This window comes from Coregonus clupeaformis, chromosome 7 (assembly GCF_020615455.1).
Source record: "Coregonus clupeaformis isolate EN_2021a chromosome 7, ASM2061545v1, whole genome shotgun sequence".
NCBI lineage: Eukaryota > Metazoa > Chordata > Actinopteri > Salmoniformes > Salmonidae > Coregonus > Coregonus clupeaformis.
The window spans coordinates 28,008,392-28,035,557 of NC_059198.1; the positions used below are offsets into that span (position 1 = coordinate 28,008,392).

Genomic DNA, 27,166 nt, shown 5'->3' on the forward strand with positions numbered 1-27,166 from the left:
ATTACAATGCAAATTCTTCATTAGATCCATAGTCCATTCTGTCACTTTCTAGTTACCAACCAATCCAAAAAGGGTGACCACTGAACAGGCATTTTCACCTTGCCTACCACCTTACACACCTCAGTAAAAGCACTCATAAAACCTTTATTCAAGAAAATAAACAATCTTTCATTTCAGAAATGTAGTACCTTTATTGGATAGTTACAGTAGCTACCATTTATAGTTGCCTTCTCATGAACATTACAGCTGTTATTGACCTCAACGATAATGTTGCTGTTACCAAATATTTTGTTGAGAATTATCTGTCTGGTCAATACATATTATTATCTTTACACTCAAAATGATCACCACAACATACAGTGTAACAAACAAGTTGTTATGAGGGAAACATCTTTGGATTAAAATTCGGAACAAATTGTTAACTGTTAACACATTACTAAAATCTGGTTGAAGTTAGCCAGTAAGACCATAATTTAAAACAACATTATCCTGATAAGTGTGCAGTAGGCCTAGTCACAGCTAGGTGTCTGACGTCTAATGTATCAATGTTGTGTGTCAAGTTGGTCAACTGTTAACAGTGTTGAGATCCATACCGTTATCTGTTAACAGTGTTGAGATCCATACCGTTATCTATGTGAAAACTACTGAAATTTGAATTGAATAAAAAGACACTATCAAAAATACTCTAGCGTAAATAAAGGTTGTGTAGAAATCTTGATCTATTGTACTGAATTAAACTGGAGTCCTGTATCAGAATTGTTTTAGCACCAATCAGCTGACTGATACAATCGATAAAGGACACTTCAGAGAGATAAGTGTATTTTAGAATGAAATGGGTGAATTAATCATTTTACAGTGATATGGGTGACTTTCGGCATTTCATAAATGATTGTGATGAGACAACATATTCCTACTGTGTCACTGCAACTGATCAATTATCAATGATATATAGAATGACATATATTGCTTGTACAGTAATAAGTAACAAATGCATATGAACAAAAAAGAAGCTACAATAATGAACTACGGTAAAGTAATACACTCTTGCTTATCTAGTGGCAATAAAATACACAAAATGAATGGAAGTGGGATTATTGCTGAGTTGAGTTTGTGTATTGAGCTATTACAATGGGAATTGCTTATTCTGTCATGTGAATATTATCTGAGATTGATTTCAACCAACACTGTAACAAAAAAACTGACTCTTGTGCATAAAGAACTGTATGTGAGTATAGCATCACAATGAATTCCTTTCTGTTTCAAGAAAAGATGCATTCGGATTGTGACAAGTGCTGGGTTTCATGCCGACATGTGCACATACAGTCCATACAGAGGGAAAATTACAATCACTCTCTCACACACAAATACACACAGACAGACTCACACACACACACACACACACACACACACACACACACGAACACACACATATACACAGATATCAACACTTGTGGTGGAATGGCTGAGGAGCTGGTTGAAGCGGTGCTGCTAAATTCGCCAAAAGTATCTAACAGTGGTCACTTTGTTTCACCAGAGGGGGGAGAGGATCCCAAAAGAGAAGACTTTGGTGATACCTTGAGGGTAAAACAATATTGTAAATCATCACCTGATGGAACCACACGTGAGTGTGTGTTGTTTGTTTGTTTTTGATCAAATGTGTACGGAAATTCTCTGTTTGACAACACTTACAGGGGAAGGAGGCTTGGCGAAGTTGAGGTGAGCGTAGAGAAGCACAGCGATGTCATTCTGACTGGCCTCAAGGGCTATGGACAGGGCTGAACTGCCATCCTAGTGGAGAGAGAGATCGATAATAACCAGAGGTTGGTTGCCAAAGAGAGAGAAAGTGAGAAAGGCAAGAGAAAGTAGGTCAGGCTGAGGGAGGGATGAGAGACAGGGTTGGGAACTGGTTCACGGAGCTGCACCACAGAGAGAGAGAGCAAATTAGAGAGTGCAGAGAGACAAAGACAGAGGAGAAAGTAAAAACAAACCTGTATAGACATAGGAGACAGACTCACAGACACTGTATAGACATGGGAGACAGACTCACAGATACTGTATAGACATGGGAGACAGACTCACAGACACTGCATAGACATGGGAGACAGACTCACAGACACTGTATAGACATGGGAGACAGACTCACAGACACTGTATAGACATGGGAGACAGACTCATAGATACTGTATAGACATGGGAGACAGACTCACAGACACTGCATAGACATGGGAGACAGACTCACAGACACTGTATAGACATGGGAGACAGACTCACAGACACTGTATAGACATGGGAGACAGACTCATAGACATGGGAGACAGACTCACAGACACTGCATAGACATGGGAGACAGACTCACAGACACTGCATAGACATGGGAGACAGACTCACAGACACTGTATAGACATGGGAGACAGACTCACAGACACTGTATAGACATGGGAGACAGACTCACAGACACTGTATAGACATGGGAGACAGACTCACAGACACTGTATAGACATGGGAGACAGACTCACAGACACTGTATAGACATGGGAGACAGACTCACAGACACTGTATAGACATGGGAGACAGACTCACGGATACTGTATAGACATGGGAGACAGACTCATAGACATGGGAGACAGACTCACAGACACTGCATAGACATGGGAGACAGACTCACAGACACTGCATAGACATGGGAGACAGACTCACAGACACTGTATAGACATGGGAGACAGACTCACAGACACTGTATAGACATGGGAGACAGACTCACAGACACTGTATAGACATGGGAGACAGACTCACAGACACTGTATAGACATGGGAGACAGACTCACAGACACTGTATAGACATGGGAGACAGACTCACAGACACTGTATAGACATGGGAGACAGACTCACAGATACTGTATAGACATGGGAGACAGACTCACAGACACTGTATAGACATGGGAGACAGACTCACAGACACTGTATAGACATGGGAGACAGACTCACAGACACTGTATAGACATGGGAGACAGACTCACAGACACTGTATAGACATGGGAGACAGACTCACAGACACTGTATAGACATGGGAGACAGACTCACAGACACTGTATAGACATGGGAGACAGACTCACAGACACTGTATAGACATGGGAGACAGACTCACAGACACTGTATAGACATGGGAGACAGACTCACAGACACTGTATAGACATGGGAGACAGACTCACAGACACTGCATAGACATAGGAGACAGACTCACAGATACTGTATAGACATGGGAGACAGACTCACAGATACTGTTAGACAGGGAGTAGGGAAAACGGGGTGGGAAAACAACCAAATAAAATGCTATGTAAAATCCTAGAAGCTTGGGAGTAGTTTGTTGACTTACATTATCAGTGAGGGTGACATCACAGCCTGGCACAGACAGCAGCTGACGAACGATGTCGACGTGGCCGTGTTCGCAGGCACACATGAGTGCCGTGGAGCCGTCATCGTCGCGGATGTTGACCTGTGCCCCGCAGGAGAGCAGCGCCCGTACCATGTCCCCTCGGCCGTGACTCACCGCCAGCATCAACGCCGTCTGACCCGCCTAACAACACACAACAGTTACCGGTTAGGAGGGCCTCGAGTTTTACCAGTCTCCTGACCATGTGACCTTCTGACCTGGACAAACTCCAGGCAGTAGTTATAAGAGCTGGCCAAACACCCAGTTAGCTTTTCTTACACAAAATTACAAAACCATTGGAGGTTAAACAAAAGACATGTCCTGGCCCAACATAACCAATTGTGAATTTTCATTCCATCAGAACATAGATAGAATGTGGAGCTATCAACAACATACATGCAAAGGAGCTATCTAACGGAAGTAGCTCAAATAGCCATTTTGTCAGGGGCTTGGGAGGGACGTCATTGGTTTGCCTGAGCTTGGCTGTGTGCAGGGAGCCCTGCTGTCCATCAGGGGGCATAGTGTACCTGGCTGGCCTTGGCATTCACGTCCCCTGTGCGCAGCAGCTGCAGGACTGTGTGAAGGTCACTGTCAGAGTGGAAGGCAGCCAGAGCTGTCAGCATGATGGCAGTGTAGCCTGCCTTGTTTTGCTTGTCAGCATTGCACAGGCCTGACAGGGAGCGAGAGAGAGCAGGACACGTTTATTATGGGAATTATATTCCTAAACCATTCCACTAACAGTCATGCAGTACATAAAGGTTATACATACAGTCAATTGTATCTATGGCCCTTTGGCAGACCACAAGTCTGTGTTAGATATATACATTCATACAGTGCTGATCCATATACTGTACAAACAAACCAAACACTTACTTGCCCACCATTCAAACCACCATTCTCTGTCTGTAAACACTCACATCCCCAGTCACTCACCAGTGTCCAGCAGCAGCTTGACCACAGGGAAGTTGGAGTGGGAGACGGTGTAGTGCAGGGCCGTGTTGCCGTTGCCGTCGGCCATATTGACCACAAACTTCAGCAGCTGTTGGGAGACGGACGAGAAGGTGTCCATATAGGCCCTGACAGCGGCAGTGTCAGCTGCCTTGTGACAGGACACACGCAGCCACTCCTGGAGCACTGTGGTGTAGGCTGTCCTCTGGGGAGGGAAAACACAGACTGGTCTCAGACTAACAACCAGACAGGACTGGTCAAAGACTAACTCACACTGTTTATGATACACTTACAGTACCAGTCAAAAGTTTGGACACACCTACTCATTCCAGGGTTTTTCTTTATTTTTACTATTTTCTACATTGTAGAATAATAGTGAAGACATCAAAACTATGAAATAACACATATGGAATCATGTAGTAACCAAAAAAGTGTTAAACAAATATATTATATATTTGAGATTCTTCAAAGTAGCCACCCTTTGCCTTGATGACAGCTTTGCACACTCTTGGCATTCTCTCAACCAGCTTCATGAGGTAGTCACCTGGAATGCATTTCAATTAACAGGTGTGACTTGTTAAAAGTTAACCAGCATGGCTACCACAGCATTCTGCAGCGATACGCCATCCCATCTGGTTTGCGCTTAGTGGGACTATCATTTGTTTTTCAACAGGACAATGACCAAACACACCTCCAGGCTGTGTAAGGGCTATTTGATCAAGAAGGAGAGCGATGGAGTGCTGCATCAGATGACCTGGCCTCCACAATCACCCAACCTCAACCCAATTGAGATGGTTTGGGATGAGTTGGACCGCAGAGTGAAGGAAAAGCAGCCAACAAGTGCTCAGCAAATGTGGGAACTCCTTCAAGACTGTTGGAAAAGCATTCCAGGTGAAGCTGGTTGAGAGAATGCCAAGAGTGTGCAAAGCTGTCATCAAGGCAAAGGGTGGCTACTTTGAAGAATCTAAAATAATAGTTTGATTTGTTTAACACTTTTTTGGTTACTACATAATTCCATATGTGTTATTTCATAGTTTTGATGTCTTCACTATTATTCTACAATGTGGAAAATAGTAAACATAAAGAAAAACCCTTGAATGAGTAGGTGTGTCCAAACATTTGACTGGTACTCTATGAATGTAGGCCTAACAGCTTTAGCTTAATGGGATAACCCAGTATTGTAAAGTGCAGGAGACCCGAGTTCAAATCCCGGTCGGTTACATGAACACAATCATGTAGAAAGTGACTATATGAAATGGCTGGTCACAGATTAAGTCATCTAAACTGGCATGGTGGGCAGAGTAAAAGAGAATAGCATACCGCTCCTTGCTGGCTGAAAGCATTTGGTTCACCCAGGGCTTTCTGCAGGGCATGGAGAGATGCCATCAGGCTCTCACTCAACTCCAGTCTGAGGGAGATGAAAGAAAACACAGCAAATTCAAGCAAACACATACAAACACAATATCATACTGCACATGAGATCACTGATGGAATGACAAATCTACAGATGTTGGCTTTAAAATGGTTATGCTGGTTTACCTGGTTTGTTGATTGGCTGATGAAGTAGCATTTGAGGCGTTTTCAGGTGCTGGCGTCGAGGCTGATGATTGGATTATCCTCTGCTGGGAGCTTTGTTCAGTGGCTGAGGATTGGGTAGCCCCATGCTGAGGGGCGAGGTCAGTAGTTTGTGATTTGATGGCATCTAGCTGAACGGTGACATCAGTGGTACTTGATTGGGTGACACCCTTCTTTACTTCCGGGTTAGTGGCTTCTGGTTGGCATCTGGGTGGCTTGGGGGGTGCAGAACAGGTAGGTGCTGATTGGACGGTGCACTGCTCAGGTGTAGTGGGTTCAGTGCTTGTATTTATGGAGGTACTCTCCTGAGGGATGGGGTCTGGGACCGATGATTGGGCAATACTCTCCTGACGGACACAGTCATTGGCTGGAGACGGGTAGGTACTCTCAGTGGGGGCGGAGTCAGAGTCTGGTGGCTGAGAGGCACATTGCTGCATGGCAGTGTTCAAGGCTGGTGATACGGTGGCTACATGCTGTAGTCCTATGCTTATGGCTGCTGATTGGCTGGTGCTCCGCTCAGAGGCAGGTTCACAGGCTGGTGGTTGGATGGTAGTGGCTGGGAGCGGGGTGGCCTGCTCTACCTTTGTGGAGGAGACTGGGACTGCTGCTGCTTGCTGGTGCTGTCCTGCTGCACCCTCTGCTGCTGCTGCTGGTAGTTTATCTGTGGTCTCATGGTATTCACTGGCATCACTCTCCTCTGAACTCTCACTGCTACTGTCGTCTGAGGAGGTGGACTCATACCTGCAGGACAGGACAGGGGGAACTCATCTATCACACACATCAACTCACAATCTCTGTAGTGTAACATGAATACACTGTTACACATAAACAATGTCATACACTATCAATAACACACATACCCTCCATTGACTCCAATGAACTGCAGGTTCTTCTTAGTGGATGGAGAGCCATGTTCTACCTCTGCCTTATGTTTCATAATGGACCTCAGGGCGGTCTGGGGAGAGGCTGCTGCAGCTGGAGAGAACACCCAATGTTGCCACAATGTTATGTTACGTCAGGGACAGTTAGCGGGAGGGTTAAGGTAAGGAGTTGTACTAATGGTCCATAGTTACCTGGCTTTGATGGGTCTTCTTGAGACTGGACTGTGTTTATGGCAGTGTGCTGGGGTGTCTCTCCTTCCTTCAGATGCAGTAAAGCCATCTGATTACCAATGGTATCAATGGCGATGGCAGGATTAGTGACAGGCACAGAGGTGGACAGCTCACTTCTTAGGACCTCTCTGACCTGTTTGGATGAGATGGCGATGGGCAGCTCAACAGGTGCATCTGGAGGAATGGAAAGGAAGAGGACAAAAGATGGAAGGGATCAACAATCAAAGAAAACTCATGGTTTTTCAACCAAACAACTTATTGTTATAGAAAACATTTTACAGTTTAGAAGACACTCTTATCCAGAGCGACTTACATGAGCAATTAGGGTTAACTGCCTTGCTCAAGGGCACAGACAGAGTTTTTACCTAGTCGGGTCAAGGATTCGTACCAGCGACCTTTCGGTTACTGGCCCAACGCTTTTAACCACTAGACTACCTGCTGCCCCATTTAAACCTACTTCATTTAATTTGATATCACTTTTAACTTATCACTGAAGTCAGACCTACCCTCTGGGCCCAGGGCCTGTGCATGTCCTCTGTGAGTTCCCTCCAGGACTGTACCACCTGGGGGGAGGGAGGGGGAGCTGCACCTCTCTGCTCGGAGCAACGTGCCCACCCCCAACACAGTGGCTGGTTGCTCCAGCGTGTACACCTGGATTCCCACAGTCCTCTGCGCCCGGTGATAGGGCTGCTGGGTAAAGCTGACTACCGTCTGCAGGCTGCGTCCCTGCTGTTCTTGCCAGCTCAGACTGCTAGCCCTGACCGAGTGGTTTGCCTGAGGGGCCTGAGCTGCCTGAGCCTGCCTCTCCCTCTGAGCTGCCTGCACCTCCTGCATTGTCCTCTTCAGCTGGCCCTCCAGCTGGCCCACTTGGCTCTTCAGGGCCTCTGTCTCCGGCACCAGCCCCAGGTCCTGCTCCTGCACCCCAACGCCCACATCCACCTGCCGGCTGCCCCTCGTCTCCTCTGGTCCCACCCCAATGGTACGCACTTCCCTCCGCCCAGCCGGCCGCGCTCCACCCACGATCACTGTGTCCTCGATCTCACAGCCTGAGTCTGCCTGCGGCCTGGAGCCCTCGGGGGTGGTGGGGGTGGTGGGGGACAGAGGCCCTGCAGCATCCCTGGTGGTGGCTCCAGCTCCAGAGCTCACCTCCTCCTCTGGGATGTCGATGTAGAGCTCCCCTCGGGGCCGGCCCGCTCTGCCGAAGCCCAGGGTGTGTCCCAGGAACTTCTGGCTCTTCAGCTGGACACTTAGCTGCCTCTTCTCCTCCTGCAGCACAGAAATCTTCACCTGGAGCACAGGGATGGTCTTCACCTGCTCCTCCAGCTCTCGGATCTTCCTGAGAGCCACCGCCATCTGCTCTCTCACATGCTGCAGGTGGGCCGGGGTGGGCGACACAGGTGTGGAGAGGCCTGAGCTCATGGGGGTGAAGGAGCCCGTTCCTCCTCCATGGGTGCGGTTGTAGCTGTGGGCGCTGCTCAGGGAGGTGGTGGATCCGGCCATGCTGTTGTGCATGCTACCCAGTGTGCTGGAGAACCTCCTGGGGGCGCCTTCTTTCTCTTCCTCCAACTTCCTGCGGGCATCCAGCAGGGTCTTCTCCACCCGGGCCGTGCTGAAGCTGGGCCTCTGGGAGTGGGAGCTATGTGGGTGGTAGCCTGGGGCGCAGTAGGAGAAGGATGATTGGCGGCTGTCCTGGCTGGTGTTGGAGCACAGGGACTCTGTGGAGGTCCACCAGGAGCCTGTGTAGCCGTATCCCCGGGGGAGAGACCCGTAGCGGGGCCGGCGCTGGACGGGCACCTTCTTGATGGTGTTGCCCTTCTCGATGTCGTTGACATACTTGAGGAAGTCCAGGTCCAGACGGTAGCCGTAGGGGGTCTCCACAGAGTAGGGCGCCTCCTGCTCCTTCCCGTGCAGGGAGGGGGGAGCGGATGGGATAAGCTTCCCTGCAGGCAACAGGAAATATAGTTAAAACAAGCGGAAATCTGCCGTCTAATCTTGGACTCAGACTTCAGAAAATAGCATTATCTCTCAGGGATACTGAGTGTTTGGGTATGTACTCTAATAGTAGGTCCACAAAGTATGATAAATAAAGTAGTAGGTTATAGCCAGACCTTGATGGATTTAAGATATCTAAAGTCCTTAGGTTGATCTAAGTTATTTTGGATGTTAAATACTTTAGGCCAAGGCCGATTAAGTTAAATCCTGGACTAAAAAGTATGCCCAATGGAGAATCTCTGTTGAAATGACTTTTTAGTTTTAATCTGTGTCTTGGAAAGAGTCCCTACATGAGAAATTGATTATCCACTCACATGATAGTTTGTGGGAGATGATTCAGTATTATGATGTTAAGAAATAGAAAGAGTAAAGTTAGGACCATACCTCCTGGGAAGCTGGGGTCCATGTGCAGCACCTGAGCCATGATGTCACACGTTTACCCACAAAACCTCACCTGGGGGAGAGGAAGACACATTAAAACAAACCTATCAAACACTTCCACAACACAGTCAGAACTCCTAATGGAGCAACCCACTGCAAGATGGTTGCCAATACCGTAAACACAATGGGGGGGATACCATAGATACACCAACAGGGGAAAGGCCAATGAGTACACTCATTGAAAAAAAGGTGATATCTAGAACCTTAAAGGGTTCTTCGGCTGTCCCCATAGGAAAACCCTTTGAATAACCTTTTTTGGCTACAGGTAGAACTATTTTCATTCCAGGTGGAATCCTTTCTATAGAGGGTTCTACATGGAACCCAAAAGGGTTATACCTGGAACCGAAAAGGATTCTACCTGGAACCAAAAAGGGTTATTCTATGGGGACAGCCGGAGAACCCTTTTGGAACCCTTTTTTCTAAGTGTAGGGCCACAATGACAACCCTTGTAGTTGAAGAGTCTCTCTTTCTCATGGGGGTGGAGAGTATAAACTGGGTTTGTATTGGTCAATATCCTGCTTTGTTGGGATGGCCTGAGAGTTTAATTGGTCATACTGTAGGATGGCCATATGGTGGGTTGGCTATATCTAACATCTTGTTTATGTCCCTAAGAATCTCTCTGTTTGATATTTAGCCTCAATCAATTTGCCATTTCTCTGCTTTTCTGTCTGCTTGTTTTCAGTGTTTCTTTCTGCTTGATAGTACATCTTTTGTTTGTTTCTGGTTCTAATATTCTGAGGAGGATAAGAGTTAGAAGGGGAAAGTTTCCTGGCAGCTTATTCCAGAAGAGAGAGGTTGGAGGCTGCCAGTTACAGCCTTATTAGGAATCATATGTGAACACTAACAGAGGTTCTCGATTTAGGGTTTACTTACACTCTCGCCCTTTCTTTCTCTCCCACTCTTTTTCCATTTCTTTCCCCCTCTCTGTTCCCTCTCTCCGTCTCTCCCTCCCTCCCTCCTCTTTCATTCTTTCTCTCCCCCTGTACTCGTCAGCTGATGATAAAGAGATTTCAGCTGACCACTGTCTCCCCCATCCCCCTTCCCTCTCCTCTTGCTCCCATACACTCAACACAGGATAGTACATTCACCACATTAAACACAATCAAAACAATGACCAAATGCACATTGGGATCGACACTGAGAAATCCAATGCATATTTCATGTTGTTGTGAATTTTCTTACTGTTAGCTTACTAGATGTCTTGCTATTGGCGTACTAGCATTTCTGTTTGGAAGTTAATAGTGATGACCAAGCCATTTGTCAGACACACTTTGCAGTTTCTGTCCGCTTGTGGCAAGCGGAAAGTGACATGCTGCCAGCGATGACATACTGCCCACAACGACGGGGTCTCTGATTCCGTGTGTCTCCCCGGCCGCTAAATGTTAACTTTCTAGGTCATTCATTTGTGGGAACTGGGGATGTACTGTTTCAGCATTACATCTCTTTCATTAGCCACTGGAGCTTGACCAGCTGAATCTGTAAAACAGACATCAAAAGTTTGGACCTGAATTGATTTTGTTCTCAGGGCATACTTAGTTCGTCTTAGTTCATGCCCAGTTTTCTGTTCTGTTCCATCAGCAGGAAATGAGTCTCTCTCTGCTCATTTCAATTTCTGTCTCTCCCCTCACTCGTCCTCTCCCTCTCTCTAATCTCATGACTCTCATCAGTGCCTGTTAATGCTCTGGCCCGTTTCAGGGAAAGTAGGGCACTTGAAAACATTGACTAAATTGACTTGGTATTTTTGAAGCCTGTATATTTCTGTATACTGTAGCTCTCCCTATCTCTGTCTTTCTCACACTGATATGGCCACACACACAGACATGCACGCCCATGCAAACACACACACACACACAGATACGCACACGAACAACACCCCCCCCCCACACACACACAAAGAAGAATGTAAACAATTTGATATGATCAAAGAAACGTTGAAAAGATCAAAAGTGACCTCTGCAAAAAGATGGCAGGACATGTAGTGTTAGTATCAAAGTAGTTGCAACAAATCAAATGCCTTCTTAGGTGTATTGTGTAATGTGCATTGCCTGGTATGAGTACAGTATAAATGCTTATGTGAGCGTATCTGAAATATGGAATGTGAGTGTGTCAGATGTCTGTGAGAATGAACAGGAAGGTGGAGGTCTGGTTGACAAGGGGACAGTTGATGAGATATAATTAGAGTGTTCAGTTCAGATACACAGCGTGACAAACATCCCAGCCCTCAGCAACGACGACGGCCAAAACTGTCCTCTCCTCTCTACACGCTCTTTCTCTCTCTCTTTCTCCTTCTCATCCTAACTCTCCATTTTGTTTAATATTCCTTTATTTTCCTACTCACATCAAGTGAACACGTACTCTGTTACGATCCGCTCTCTCGTCTCTCTATTTAATGCTTTGCCTGCTGCTCCAATTCCTCCCCTCCCCCAAACCTTCTGCATCTGCCTCTACAACAGTGCCTCATTGGGTGTTTGTGTGTGTGTGCACATATGCTTGTGTGTGTGAGCGTCTGTGCCCACCCGTAAGTGTGTGTCTGCCGTGTCTGTGTGCTCCACCATGTATGTGGGTGACCTTACTCAAAAATCTAATCAAATCAAATTGTATTGGTCACATACACATATTTAGCAGATGTTATTGTGGGTGTAGCGAAATGCTTGTGTTCCTAGCTCCAACAGTGCAGTAGTATCTAACTCCCTCTCTCTCTTGGCTGTAAACAGTGTTCCATTGAGATGATATTGAACAGAATCCAGTGTACCCCCCACTCCTCCTCAGCAGCACCAGCACAGCCAACCAACCATTCTTCAGTGATACACTCCCAGACCCAGACCTTAACCTCCTCCTCTCCTCCACCAGCCATTCTCTACCCTCCTCCAGGAGGAATGCGTTGCCCCAGACTGATGCCCCCTCCCCTCCTCCCCACATTCCAGACCAGCGGAAGTTAACATTGCCCGCCTCCAGGGTCCCCACTCCGACTAGTAAGATTAGAAATCAAGGGGAGAAAAACTCAGATCCTTCAAGCACAAAATAGGATGTCTCTGAGACTCCTGATGTCCTGTTGGATGCCAGAGTGGCTACGTGATTGCTGCTTTGCTACTTTTAATCATTGTGACTTGTTGCAACATTGATACACCGAAGCTGTTTCAGAATGTGCTAATATACCGCTACATTGTTATTACACAGTTCCTCACTAAAAGCTACTTTAGTGCCTCACCTGTATCAAAACTACATACCACACTTCTTACAACACATACACAAATCTTTGTGATCAGAGGAGGGTGACCACCACGGTTAGTAGGTAAGATACAGTAGGTTTAGTTCAGGGAGAAAACTCTCAGGGCTAGTCCTTCAACTTCAGTCAGGTGATAAAGATGAGCAAAAAAGACTGTATAAAATGAATAATACAAATACTGAGTTATATTGTATGCAGATGTTTTTTGGGAAAAATGATATTTTATACTAATACAATAGCTCAGAGAAAGAGAGGGGTCAAAAATTATTGGCACCCCCGTTTTCAATTGCTTTCAATACCTCACCTTGCGAGGATAATGGCAAGGTGCTTTTTTATGAGATCGGAGAACACATTGGGAGGGATCTTACACCCTTTTTCCATAACTAATTTTTCCAGATCCTTTATCTGCTCTTATGGACTGCCCTCTTCAATTCAAACCACAGGTTTTCAATGGGGTTCAAGTCCGGAGACTGAGATGGCCATTGCAAAATGTTGACTTTGTGGTCAATTAACCATTTCTTTGTGGCTTTTGATGTGTGCTTGGGGTTATTGTTTTGCTGGAAGATCAACTTGAGGCCAAGTTTCTGCCTCCAGGCAGAGGCAACCAGTTTTGTGGCCAAAATGTCCTGGTACTGGGTAAAGTTATTTTGGATCTCAGTGCCGAGTTTGATAATATTGACTAACATCCCAGCTGGATAGTTGGGGGAATCTCCGGGGTTGCCCTCGCCTGGTTCAGGTCATATCTATGAGGCAGATGTTTCTCAGTGAGCATGGGTGATTCAGTATCACCCTAGCACCTATTCACTATGGTGTCCCACAGGGGTCAATTCTGGGCCCCATCCTTTTTCCCCTGTACATGCTTCCCCTTGGTGACATCATCCGCAATAATAACATTCAGTTTCACTGCTATGCAGATGACACAAAGCTTTATTTACCAATCAGACCCAGTGACCAAGCTAGCGTAGCTACCCTTCACAAGTGTCTTGCTGACATCAAATGATGGATGTCTGACAATTTTCTCCAGCTCAATGATAAGAAATCAGAGGTTGTTTTATTTGGCCCCGACCTTGCTAGAACCCAGATTGTGAATAACCTTAGTCATTTGTCCACCAATGTAAAGCCTACGGCCAGAAACCTTGGTGTCTTCTTTGACCCTGACCTAAACCTCGAGCTGCATGTAAAGAAAGTTGTCCAGTCCTGCTTTTATCATCTAAGAAATATAGCTAAAGAGATATAGCTGGAGAAAGTTATACATGATTTAATTTCCTCATGCCTAGATTACAGTAACTCTTTGTATAAATGTCTCAGTCAGAAATCACTCCATCGTCTATGGATTTGAACAGGCACCAGAAAATGTAACCATATTACACTTATTTTAGCTACCAGTCACTTTTAGAATAGATTAAAAATATATATTAATCACATTTAAAGGAAAGATTCACCCATTTTGAATGTTATATCATTTTTGGCCATCTCTGAGCGATGTTCTATCAATTCCTGGGGTCATTTCCTGTTTTGATGTGTATTTGATCTCTTGCCGTTCACGCAGACAGAAAGACAGCTGATATGACGTAGCATTGTGACCAGGGCTCTCACTACACTGGAAGTTAATAGGAAAATGACTTTTAGATCGCGAAAACGTCAAACTTACATGTCAGATTTCAATACTGGCCAATGTCATAACGTGGGAGGTTGTCTTCTCTCGAATGAGCCATTTATAATATTTTTGCGATATTCCTACCTCCAGAAATGTGTAATTTAACAGAAGGTGCCCCACATTTCTGCAATTTCTCTGCATCCTCAGTCCAGGGTGCATGGTGCTGTTGCGAATGTCAGACTCCACTCTGCAAGGCACATCGATCTGCTGATTGAACATGGTGAGATTGTAGACTCTTAAATTGATAGTACAGTTTGTTTAGGCGGTTTTACAGCTAACTAGCTACTTTACATGCTGATATTGACTTTGGTATTATTGCGTGTAGCTACATTTGCTAGCTAGAAAGACAGGCATAGAAAGACGCCTGAGCAGAGTCCACACTTCCGGAAGTTAGGTTGAAAATACTTTATCCCTGAAAACCAGAAACATCCGCTTTCTGCCAATGCAGGCAAGGCTGGCTAGCTAGCTAGGTAGCTAGCCAGCCCATAGAGAGAGCATTGCATTGTGGGTTCTGTAGTCGACTTGAGATGCATCAGATTTCATGTTGCTACCAACCTTATTATAACGACAATCTCAGATATTTTATCTCCCTACGAGCCAGGACGCATCCTGAGATCCTCTGGCAGGCACTGTTGGCCATTCCAAAGTCTAGGTTGAAAATGAAAGGAGACCGGGCATTTGCCATTGGGGCCCCTAGACTTTGGAATGGCCTTCCAGAGTAGATCAGGCTTGCAGATACTGTGCTTCTTTTTAAATCCCTGCTGAAGACACACTTTTATGAAGATGTATGATTTCAATGTATGATTTTAATTAGCTATATTTTTTCAACAGTGGTCAAATAGCTCTATTTTCATGTCATGCAACAAAAGTAAACACCTGGAGTTTGCTAAACTTGGATTGGAACCGGTGCTATGGTCAGATGACATGAAAATAGAGCTCTTTGGCCATGCACACCAGTGATGGGTTTTACATCTAAAGAAAGATGCATATACAGAAAATAACCCCATACCTACTGTAAAATATGGTGATGGATCTTTGATGTTATGTGGCTATTTTTCTTCCACTGGTCCTGGGGCCCTTGATAGGGTCAATGGCATTATGATTTTTACCCAGTACCAGGACTTGAACCCCATTGAAAATCTGTGGTTTGAATTGAAGAGGGCAGTCCATAAGCGCAGACAAAGAATATCAAGGATCTGGAAGGATTCTGTATGGAGGAATGGCCTAAGATCCCTCCCAATGTGTTCTCCAACTCATATTTTTTTTTAACGACTCAGTGTCGCTATCCTTGCAAGGTGAGGTATTGAAAGGTATTGAAAGGTATTGAAAACAGGGGTGGCAATCATTTTAACCCCTATCTTTTTTAGAAAAAATACTTTACTGAGCAATTGTATTAGTATAAAATAATATAATTTCCAATTTTTTTGGAGCATACAATATCGCTCAGTATTTGTATTATTTATTTTATACAGTCTTTTTTGTTCCTCTTTATCAAGGGTGTCAATAATTTTGGACCTGACTGTATGTCCAACACATTGTCTTTATTCACTGTTTCACCTCCTTTTTAATTGCCACGACAAGGGATTAAGCTTTGCTTATAGCAAAGTAAGAAATACCTTGGTTCCCACTACCCAGAGAAAATCTTTATAGAATTTTCCACCCACGTCTTAAATAGCAACCTTTTGTGTGATTGCTATTCCGCACAAGGTTGGGAATGGGAATGGTTTATGAATTAGGAAAAGAGGGATTTATTTTCTGCTCCTTACCAGCTGCTCAGAGTGCTGCAACGATGGTCTCCTCCTCCACCCCAATCTCCTCACTCTGGCTTCTCTTCTCTCCTCTTTTTCTTCTCTCCCCTCTTTCTCACGGCCAGCACCTGAGCACAGCATGGAGGAAAATAATGGGAAGATAAACTAGGGATAAATGCAACCAAGTTACAAATGAAGCAGATCATTGAGGTACCAGGTGAATCTAACCAGCCATCAAATTTCCAAACATCCATGACAACTCTTAACAGGTCCATCACATCCTCTCCAGAGGGCTACAAACAGGCCTATCATACAAAAGAGGGATTAGCCAATGTTTAGGCAGGTTACCAAGGACTGGTTACTGTAACACTAAACCACCCAGGTCTGCGTTGGAAAACCAACCTCAGAAACACATTCCACCACCTTAGAGTGACAGCTCCTCACATGAAAAACATCCTTTTCATCTCACTACAACATGCCAATCAAACTCACCTCCCTACAGAGCGAGGAACGAGTAGATGGACCTAATTTCAGAGCAACGACAGAACTCCATGCAGCTAGAACCTTTAGAAACCTTCTCATCCCTCAGTCTGAACCACAACAACACAGACTGCTGTGTGGCTAATGAACCCAAGGCTGGCTGAGTCTGGGAACCTCCCTGCCATGCATGACATTGAGCAATGTTTTCAGTTTTCAGGCACTTCTTGACTCACATTCTTGAACCCAGTGCCATGTAACACACCCCTCTGGTTTCACAGGAACACCCCAATATCTTGCCACGGCCTCTCCGCAACATTACCTATACTTACGCATGATTTACAAGGAATACAGCCAATATTCCCTATCTGCAAAATCCTGTGACAAATGCGTGCAAGTTCCAGGAGATAAGCTGCATGATAATGGAGGCTCTTTCTTTTTCTCATACCTTGGCTTTCACTGCAAAGTCTGGGACCTAGCTAGTACATTCCACTGTGGAGTTGTTGCCAAATGACGTCGGTGATTTCCATTTACAGAATGTCACATTATGAACTTTTATCTTACTCAGTCCATTGTTGAATACTTTTGTCATGGGACAGAGGGAGGGAAGGAGAGAGAGAGATAAACAGAGCCTTATAGAGGAATGACAGCCAAATCACAAAGAGCCATTCATTCAGCCCCTAGTTCCACAGCTGGTTCTAATATAGAGCTGGGAGGGGCAGAGAGAGAGAGAGAGAGAGAGAGAGAGAGAGAGAGAGAGAGAGAGAGAGAGAGAGAGAGAGAGAGAGAGAGAGAGAGAGAGAGAGAGAGAGAGAGAGAGAGAGAGAGAGAGAGAGAGAGAGAGAGAGAGAGAGAGAGAGAGAGAGAGAGAGAGAGAGAGAGAGAGAGAGAGAGAGAGAGAGAGAGAGAGAGACAGAGACAGAGACAGAGACAGAGACAGAGACAGAGACAGAGACAGAGAGAGAGAGAGAGAGAGAGAGAGAGAGAGAGAGAGAGAGAGAGAGAGAGAGAGAGAGAGAGAGAGAGGAGAGAGAGAGAGAGACACTACAATGATCACCCCGTATTTACATACACAAATAAGAGGGAGAGAGAAAGGAGAGAAAGAGGAGAGAGGCAGAGAGATGGTGAGAGAGAGAAATAGAGAGAGAGAGACCATTACAGCCAAGAAAATAAGCCTAAAAAAAAACGTAATGGTGTCTGAGGCCCTGTTGTGGATCCAGACACTGTCAGAGAGCAGAAATACAAACAGGCAGGCCCAGTGATGATAAGCGACCAATGTCTGGAAGTCTGTGTACATGTCTTAGACTCCTACTCTTATCAGTCATCACAAATCTATAAAAAATGTGATTCTATCATACTAGAAAGCATCAGTAAATATCACAATAGAGTATAATAACAGTGTAATAACTAGTCTATACAGACTATAAAATGTCATCACTAAACTAAAAGACAGTATATACCAATGTGTATGTAGTGCCCAGTGTTATGAGGTAGGAGGTAGGCTATGCAAACTTTTGTGTACATTCTTGTTTTTGTGAAAGAGTCAAACAGTTCTGAAGAGATAGGTTAACACACACTCCCACGTCTGCACCCGCTACCCTTTCATCGCACAGCTGAAAACACACAGACACACACGGGCACAGATGCACGCGCACACACACACGCACACACTCCAGGATCATTTGAGCCCATGGGACTCCCACAGATCCACAAACACAGCTGAATCATTTCAGTTCATTGTTTCAGGTATAAGCTCTGAAGAAACAAATATGGAGGGCATACAGTAACTCTGTTCTCATCTTCCATCTAAACATGCTGGGAAATTGTAGGGGTGAGTACCAAATCCACCATGACAGTAGTAACCTTTCAACAGCAGCAGTGAGATGAAAACATGCACCCACTCAAAATATAAAATCACCAAGCAAAGGCACCCAACACTACAACCACTCAACACTAGACCCCAGACTGGAAGAGGGCACATCATGGGTAACACTTTTTCACTGTACATTATAAAGGATATACACTACCGTTCAAAAGTTTGGGGTCACTTAGAAATGTCCTTGTTTTCTAAAGAAAAGCAATTTTTTTTGTCAATTAAAATGACATCAAATTGATCAGAAATACAGTGTAGACATTGTTAATGTTGTAAATGGCTATTGTAGCTGGAAACGGCTGATTTTTTATGGAATATCTACATAGGCGTACAGAGGCCCATTATCAAAGAAAAAGCCATTTCTCAGACTGGCCAATAAAAATAAAATATTAAGATGGGCAGTCTGAGATATGGCTTTTTCTTTGCAACTCTGCCTAGAAGGTCAGCATCCTGGAGTCGCCTCTTCACTGTTGACGTTGAGACTGGTGTTTTGCGGGTACTATTTAATGAAGCTGCCAGTTGAGGACCTGTGAGGCGTCTGTTTCTCAAACTAGACACTCTAATATATTTGTCCTCTTGCTCAGTTGTGCACCGGGGCCTCCCACTCCTCTTTCTATTCTGGTTAGAGCCAGTTTGCGCTGTTCTGTGAAGGGAGTAGTACACAGCGGTGTACGAGATCTTCAGTTTCTTGGCAATTTCTCGCATGGAATAGCCTTCATTTCTCAGAACAAGAATAGACTGGGTTTCAGAAGAAAGTTATTTGTTTCTGGCCATTTTGAGCCTGTAATTGAACCCACAATTGCTGATGCTCCAGATACTCAACTAGTCTCAAGAAGGCCAGTGTTATTGCTTCTTTAATCAGCACAACAGTTTTCAGCTGTGCTAACATAATTGCAAAAGGGTTTTCTAAAGATCAATTAGCCTTTTAAAATAATAAACTTGGATTAGCGTGCCATTGGAACACAGGACTAATGGTTGCTGATAATGGGCCTCTGTACGCCTATGTAGATATTCTATAAAAAATCAGCCGTTTCCAGCTACAATAGCCATTTACAACATTAACCATGTCTACACTGTATTTCTGATCAATTTGATGTTATTTTAATGGACAAAAAATTGCTTTTCTTTCGAAAACAAGGACATTTCTAAGTGACCCCAAACTTTTGAACAGTAGTGTATATCATTGATGTGGCATTAAAATGGCTTATTGTGTGATTGCCTGAGGTCTAATGAAGAAAGGGTTACAGGAAAAGCAGCTCCATCTCTGTATTCCCTCAGGACCCAGAAACAACCCAGTCACTTCCTCCAAGACCAGGAGAAAAAGTAACAAGGAAAGGGAGATGGAAAATGAGACAGAGAGGGAGAAAGTAAAGAGAGAGGAGGAGGAGAGTGGAGGTACAGTATGTGAGTGAAAGAGGGGTGGGGGTGTGAGTGAACAACAAGAGGGGTGAGACTGGAGTGGGGGAGAGAAAAAAAAGAGGGAGGGAGAGGAGAAGAGAATAACTTCTAGATGGAAACTTCTAGAATGAGAACAGCATGACTGTTCTAAGATTTAGAATCCACCAGTATGAATCATTGAAACTCCCAGCGGCCACACCATAACGTTGTGTCCTCTGCTCTTGCCAAAACAGGGCAGAGCTCACAGGGATTCAAGAGGGTTTAGAGGAGCTCTTGACCAAGGGTGAATTACATTTCAAAAGATCTTTCCTCCTCATCATCTGAACTGGTTCCGCCTATAAGATTACGATCATATTTTGAACATTCCACTACTGGTTTAAGGATGAAATGAAACTCACAATAGAAACACAACATACAAAGAGGCAGTACTTTTAGTTACTAAATTAAGCTGAATGCTATTTTGTCAGCATCTAGGCTACTTATGGTTGACCTCAGTCCAATGTGTATAATACTGTGTAAAAGAACTTGAACAAAACATGGGAAATTAGGAACTATTATGAAAACTCTTTTAGAAAACAATAAATACATACATCATGCTGGTGTTACATCATTTGCAGGAGGAGAATCCTTCATTGCTCTTTCTGTATCTGCTGGGGACTGCTGTATGTGACCCTAACTCTCATTTTAACAGACGGCTTAATTTAGCCAACCGGTCATGAAAAAGTAATTCACAAATGAATTACTCGTCTCTACTCAGAAGTGGCAAAGATGGAAGCCATTTATCATCAAGTGGTTACTTTACAAGTAAACCACTCTTTTTAGAACAAATGTTGTGCAACATTCGCATGAAAAACAAGACTTTCACATGTGCATAAGGAGGACAGATGCTCTCATATGACCAGGGTACAACAAATTACTGTGAGGGCGATGTGCTTCTGAATGACTAATAGTGGGTTTAACAAGGAACAGTGAAGTCAAATCAAATTTTTCAAATCAAATCAAATGTTATTTGTCAAATGCTTCATAAACAACAGGTATTGATGAACAGTGAAATGCATACTTACAGGCCCTTCCCAACGATGTAGAGAGAAAGAAAGATAAATAATAGAAAAGTAATAACACATAATAAAAGTAATAATAAATACACAATGAGTAACGTTAACTTGGCTATATAGACGGGGTACCAGTACTGAGTCGATGTGCAGGTGTACGAGGTAATTGAGGTAGATATGTACATATAACTAGGAATAAAGTGACTAGGCAACAGGATAGATAATAAACAGTAGCAAGCAGCAGCGTATGTTATGAGTCAAAAAAAAGTTTGTGCAAAAAGGGTCAATGCAGATCGTTAAATAGTTAACCAAATAGCTACCTGGACTAACTATTTAGCAGTCTTAAGGCTTGGGGTAGAAGCTGTTCAGGGTCCTATTGTTTCCAGACTTGGTGCTCTGGTACCGCTTGCCATGCGGTACCAGAGAGAACAGTCTATGACTTGGGTGGCTGGAGACGTATACATTTTTTAGGGCCTTCCTCTGACACCGCCTGGTATAGTGGTCCTGGATGGCAGCGAGCTCGGCCCCAGTGATGTTCTGGGCCGTCCGCACTACCCTCTTTAGCGCTTTCCGATCGGATGTCAAGCAGTTGCCATACCAAGCGGTGATGCAGCCAGTCAAGATGCTTTCAATGGTGCAGCTGTAGAACTTTTTGAAGATCTAAGGGCCCATGCCAAATCTTTTCAGCCTCCTGAGGGTTAAGAGGTGTTGTCGTGCCCTCTTCACAACTGTGTTGGTGTGTTTGGACCATGATAGATCCTTAGTGATGTGGACACTGAGGAACTTGAAGCTCTTGACCTACTCCACTACAGTCCCATCGATGTGAATGGGGGCGTGCTTGGCCCTCCGTTTCCTGTAGTCCACGATCAGCTCCTTTGTCTTGCTGACGTTGAGAGGTTGTTGTCCTGGCACCACACTGCCAGGTCTCTGACCTGCTTCCTATAGGCTGTCTCATTGTCGTTGGTGATCAGGCCTATCACTGTTGTGCATTCAGCAAACTTAATGATGATGTTGGAGTCGTGCACGGCCACACAGTCGCGGGTGAACAGGGAGTACAGGAGGGGACTAAGCACGCACCCCTGGGGGGCCCCAGTGTTGAGGGTCAGCGTGGCGGATGTGTTGTTGCCTACCCTTATCACCTGGGGGCGGCCCGTCAGGAAGTCCAGGATCCAGTTGCAGAGGGAAGTGTTCAGTCCCAGGGCACTTAGCTTAGTGATGAGCTTGGAGGGCACTATGGTATTTTGAACGCTGAGCTGTAGTCAATGAACAGCATTCTCTTATCCAGGTGGGAGAGGGCAGTGTGGAGTGCAACAGAGATTGCGACATATGTGGATCTGTTGGGGCAGAATGCAAATTGGAATGGGTCCAGGGTGTCTGGGATGATGGTGTGGATGTGAGCCACGACCAGCCTTTCAAAGCATTTAATGGCTACAGATGTGAGTGCTACTGGGCAATAGTCATTTAGACAGGTTACCTTGGCGTTCTTGGGCTGCTTGAAGCATGTAGGTATTACAGACTGGGTCAGGGAGAGGTTTAAAATGTCAGTGATGCAATAACCCAGCCAGTGCTGAGACACTACGGCCACTCTCCCAAGTTGTGTAGCCTATGCCCTGTTCCTGCAAGCAAATAGGACGACTGTTTTTAACATTAAGGAGGGGTGGTATGGAGAAAAATACGGCATGCTGCAGAAATAGTCTGACCCATACAGCCAGGGAGTGGCCTTACTGCCTGGCCTCAGCCCTGCCTGCCTGCTCACATTACGTCTGGAACAGGAGAAGAATAAACATCAGCATCACAGCTGCCATTGGTCATTGTGTTGACCCCTCCAAAAGGAAACTGCCTGGCCAAGGGTGGGGCCCAGGGACAGGAATTGCAACAGAAACAAAAAAAGATAAAACTTGCGCATTAGAGAGAGAGCGAGAGAGAGAAATGGAAGGAATGGGAGAGAGACAGAGTGAGAGAGAGTGAGAGAAAGAGAGAGAGGGAGAGAGAGAATTCCTGCGCAGAGCGGGAGGTAGAGGGATTAGGATTGACGGAGGCCAGAGCCAGTGTTCTGGAATGATTTTGTGAAGGTTCAGGGGGAGACTGAGATGAAGACCAGAGCAGAGCTGTTAGTCCGGTCACGCAGGAGAAAGCTGGTCAGACTTACAGCAGTGTTGGGGTTAAAACCTCAGGTCAGTGGAGTGAGTCAGTGGTGGTTACATGCAGCACAGTGGGGTAACGGAAGGAAGTAGTCAAGCACTGAAGCACTGTTGATATGTCTAAGTGATCAGTTCACTGGGATCCTCATTGGTTGTTTCCTGATTGACTCAATGAGTGAAGTAAATTAGATAACAGCAAGCAGAACTTGAACCAAACCTATAGACATGGCAGGTATACACAAACACACAAGGCATTGGGAGGTTGTTGTGAGTCAGTGAATAGAAAAATCCATCTTCCCTTTCGGAACGATTAATGTATTAAGAAGGATTACTCCAGAGATTAGTCCAGCAGATAATGATTTCATGCTTCCTAGGACTCTACATGCATGATCAAGGCATATGTTGACTGAAAACATTACAGGATTGGTCTCTGCCTGTAGGTCTGGATAAATAAGTAGGGATATTAACCCTCAACGGCCAAATCCCCCAATCTGGCCCCATTCTAATATCAGAGCTATGTAATCATCCCCTGCTAAAGCTAAATACATCTGCACCTCTACACAGCAATGACTGATTAGCACAGTCATAAGCAAGGCACTATAGCCTACAGGCTTCACCAAAACAGTTATTAATACTGATTGAGAATTTGATGATAAGTTACTCTCATATTAATGTAAGAAATATTGATATTCTATCAATAAAAGGTGAACAAACGGATCCATTTTTTGTTTGTGTGAAATTTGCATAAAACTATACATTATGTCCAAATGAGTGTGTATTTGAGCTGTAGCCCATTACACCTCCTGTGGCAGTCGTGTAATGCTCAAGTATAACATGCCTTTCTGTGCAGAAGTAGAAGGCTTTCTGCTCACTGAATCAGTAACAATTGTTCATTGACTGAGGCGATAGGACTAGTGTCCAGACTCCACATGAGGACATGTAAAATGGCACAGAGTGAAATATAACTTGACGGCCTACACTTATTAACTCACAGAGCGTCTGTAATGATATTCCACAACCTAATTCAAAGTGATAGGCAACTCAAAATTAATTGCTCATGTGTGTAACCATGGTTTCAGCTGAACAGAGGGGTGTCAGCAAGGGGACAGTCTGGCCAGCTGTGACCTGTCCGCAAATTCTAATAAATCCAGACAATCACAGACATGCAGGTTCAGGGCGTAATTCCATTAGTCTATCTAAACCTTTTAAATGCCCAGCGTGTGGTCCACCGCTACAAATGGGTTTTATAACCTTGCATTCCTCCATTTGGAATTCCACTACTGCGCCCCTCGTTCCAAACGTTGTAATCGGGAATGTGGTCCTGGTCAGTGAGACAGTAGGCTACACATTCCATCCCCGCTGCTGCTGGCAGGAGCATGGGATAACTCCAACTGGGCACCTTAAATTCTAGGACACCTATGGAGACCTGTGTTGGTCACCTATATGTAGGCCTAGTCTGTGTGAAAGTAGACCGCTATCAAGTGACCAATGATTGATCAAAGGACCCCATAAAATTATATGGGCCTATCTAGACTGTAGCCTATTCCCACAAAAGGACACTTGGGTTGTGGACATCTTCTTCAAAGTTCAACAGTTTAATAATGACCAATAGACAAACCGTGAAAATCATTAGTAGGCTATTAGGCCTACAGGCGTTAAATGTTCTTCCAGACACTGCTTCTTCTAGAGAGGAGGAAAAACCTATTGAATGAATTCAACTTTTTGTTGAGGCATCCCTCATTTAGGCTCTGTCGCTTTTGAGACAGACATCCGTTCACTGAACTGATCACTCTGACCACCAGTCACGGACGGGCGGTTAAACCAGACCAAAGTTGAGGGCAGAGCCGCAATGAGAAAGTGATGAACATCTTGAAGCAGGCTAATGAAAAGTGGAAGAATGGAAGGACCCACCCTCTCTCTGGAGTCATGGCAATCACGGAGTTTTCTTTTAATGAGGTAATAATCTTAAAGTATTCAGGAATTCAACTTCAAAACTACCTTTGATTGAAGAAAGAACCTAATCGAGAAACATTTTTAGTTGAAGTTCCACATTTAAAAAAGTTTAGCCTAAAAAGTGAGGGTGGCAAGTTTCCTAAATGTTCCAGAACGCAAATATTAACTAAAAATCTTCTCTCCAATTTCAACAATAACCTCAGTGAAAAGGTGACACCGCTCTCTCAGCGGTCAATAAAATTCAGCCAACATTACCTATTAACACAAAACGTCTCAGGGATTACAAGCGCTAGTACCCAATGCATTGTGTGCGCTACCTCGAGGAGCGCATTATCGCCAATGATGCTCAGCCAAATAGCCTACTATGCACGAGAACAAAACCACTCATTAGGTCATTAATACTTATAGAAATGTGTAGGGAAAAGTGCACACCAATTCATACAAACATATCGCAGTTAAATAGGTGGAGAATGGGCAATAAGAGACCCGTTACTTCTAGAAGTAAGACAAAAACCGGGGAATGGATAGGACAAAAGAAATCTTATGCAAGACACAATTTTCGACTTATTAATTGACCAAATCTTAACATACAGGCTGCAGGGAATTAAGAATATATGATCTTATCAAAAGGCTGTTGTCCTTACCTATCCTTATAAATCCGTTCAGACGTCTTGGGCCAGGAGCGCTCACTGACATGGAGACAAAAACACCGCAGCCAAGCGGTTCAGAACCCCCTCCCTCCGCTCTTAAAGGGCCAGGAGCGCCTTTAGACCGGACTAGTACCTTCGGCTAGAAGCCCCATTCCACTCAGACATCTCTGCATATTCATTCAAAATGGTAAAATGTAAGAGTTGGAATAAGAGAGTCGTCGTATTAATGGCTCAGTGTGTAACTTATAGAAATATAGCCTAATGCACGAGTATAAGCTAAAGTCCGTCAGCATTGCTCTTTCTTTCCATATCTTTTTGATTGGTGACTGTATGGGGAATATGGTTCCCGTAACATGACGTCATACTTTAGTCTCCCCTGGAATCTACCCGTGTCTTACAGAACACTACATAGTCGATTTAGGGACGTAAATATGTGGTTACTGTTTTACAGAGAATGGATACACCACAGCTATATCACTGATTGATTCATGCATAAAATGTGCGTGTGTGTTTTTATTTAAGTGGTAATGTATAACGTGTTACATATCAATAACACACACTACATCCATATGGCGGGCGTTTGCTTTGGCAGACAAACATTATGGCTACGATGTGAGGCACACCGGCACAGGAAATTAATTGCACGTGAAAAATAACAGAAAGGGGCGCATACTCCGGCTTGAGCCGACATCAGGATCAAATAGAGATCTGAGGGGTCCGCTCTGCATCGTCTGGCCAATAATTAGGGTGGTTCATGGCAGCAAAGATGCGTCCTGAGAGCCAGATGACTATACCCTTTCAATTGCTCCAGGATAACCCATCCATAGCCTATTCATTATCCACTCGACATCGAATGTTACATCTCTTTGTCCTCTACATAATTTTTTAAAGAAATTAATAATATGCCATATGTCGATAAACATAAATTAGATACCCTTCTGCATTATTAACACAATATATTATAGGCCTATAGCCTATCAATTAATAAACTAAGGTCTTTAATAATTTAGTTGTGTAATATTTCCCCTGCTGGCTAAATCCAGTCATGGGACTCATATTGCCAGGGTAGTGAAACCATGTGTCTAGAATGACAGACCCTCAAGGTTATAAACAGTGTCAAGGTTACATACAGTGCATTCGGAAAGTATTCTGACCCCTTGACTTTTCCCACACATTGTTACATTACAGCCTTATTATAAAATTGATTTTTTTAAAATAATTCCTAATTCATCTACACACAATACCCGATAAAGACAAAGCGAAAACAAGTTTTTAGAAATGTTTGCAAATGTATTTAAAGTAAAAACAGAAATACCTTATTTACATAAGTATTCAGACCCTTTGCTATGAGACTCGAAACTGAACTCAGGTGCATCCTGTTTCCATTGATCATCCTTGAGATGCTTCTACAACTTGATTGGAGTCCACCTTTGGTAAATTCAATTGATTGGACATGATTTGGAAAGGCACACACTTGTCTACAGTTGAAGTCG

The 27,166-nt window shown here is 44.4% G+C and overlaps 1 protein-coding gene across 2 annotated transcripts; it reads right to left on the reverse strand.

The window, feature by feature from the left end:
- Window positions 1-166: 166 nt before the first annotated feature.
- On the reverse strand, window positions 167-25,771 carry LOC121569080 (KN motif and ankyrin repeat domain-containing protein 2). Of its 2 annotated transcripts, none has more exons than XM_041879718.2 (13): window positions 25,668-25,771; window positions 16,148-16,257; window positions 9,442-9,511; window positions 7,572-9,005; window positions 7,027-7,239; window positions 6,814-6,928; window positions 5,918-6,694; window positions 5,699-5,786; window positions 4,364-4,583; window positions 3,958-4,100; window positions 3,374-3,574; window positions 1,690-1,788; window positions 167-1,574 (listed from the first exon to the last, which is right to left on the reverse strand). In XM_041879718.2, the coding sequence occupies exons 3-13, from the start codon at window positions 9,479-9,481 to the stop codon at window positions 1,518-1,520; spliced, it is 3,387 nt and encodes a 1,128-aa protein (XP_041735652.1). In that variant the 5' UTR covers window positions 9,482-9,511; window positions 16,148-16,257; window positions 25,668-25,771; the 3' UTR covers window positions 167-1,517. The 2 variants fall into 2 exon arrangements, with proteins under 2 accessions (XP_041735652.1, XP_041735653.1); XM_041879719.2 differs by lacking the exon at window positions 25,668-25,771 and adding an exon at window positions 16,622-16,743.
- Window positions 25,772-27,166: the final 1,395 nt, after the last annotated feature.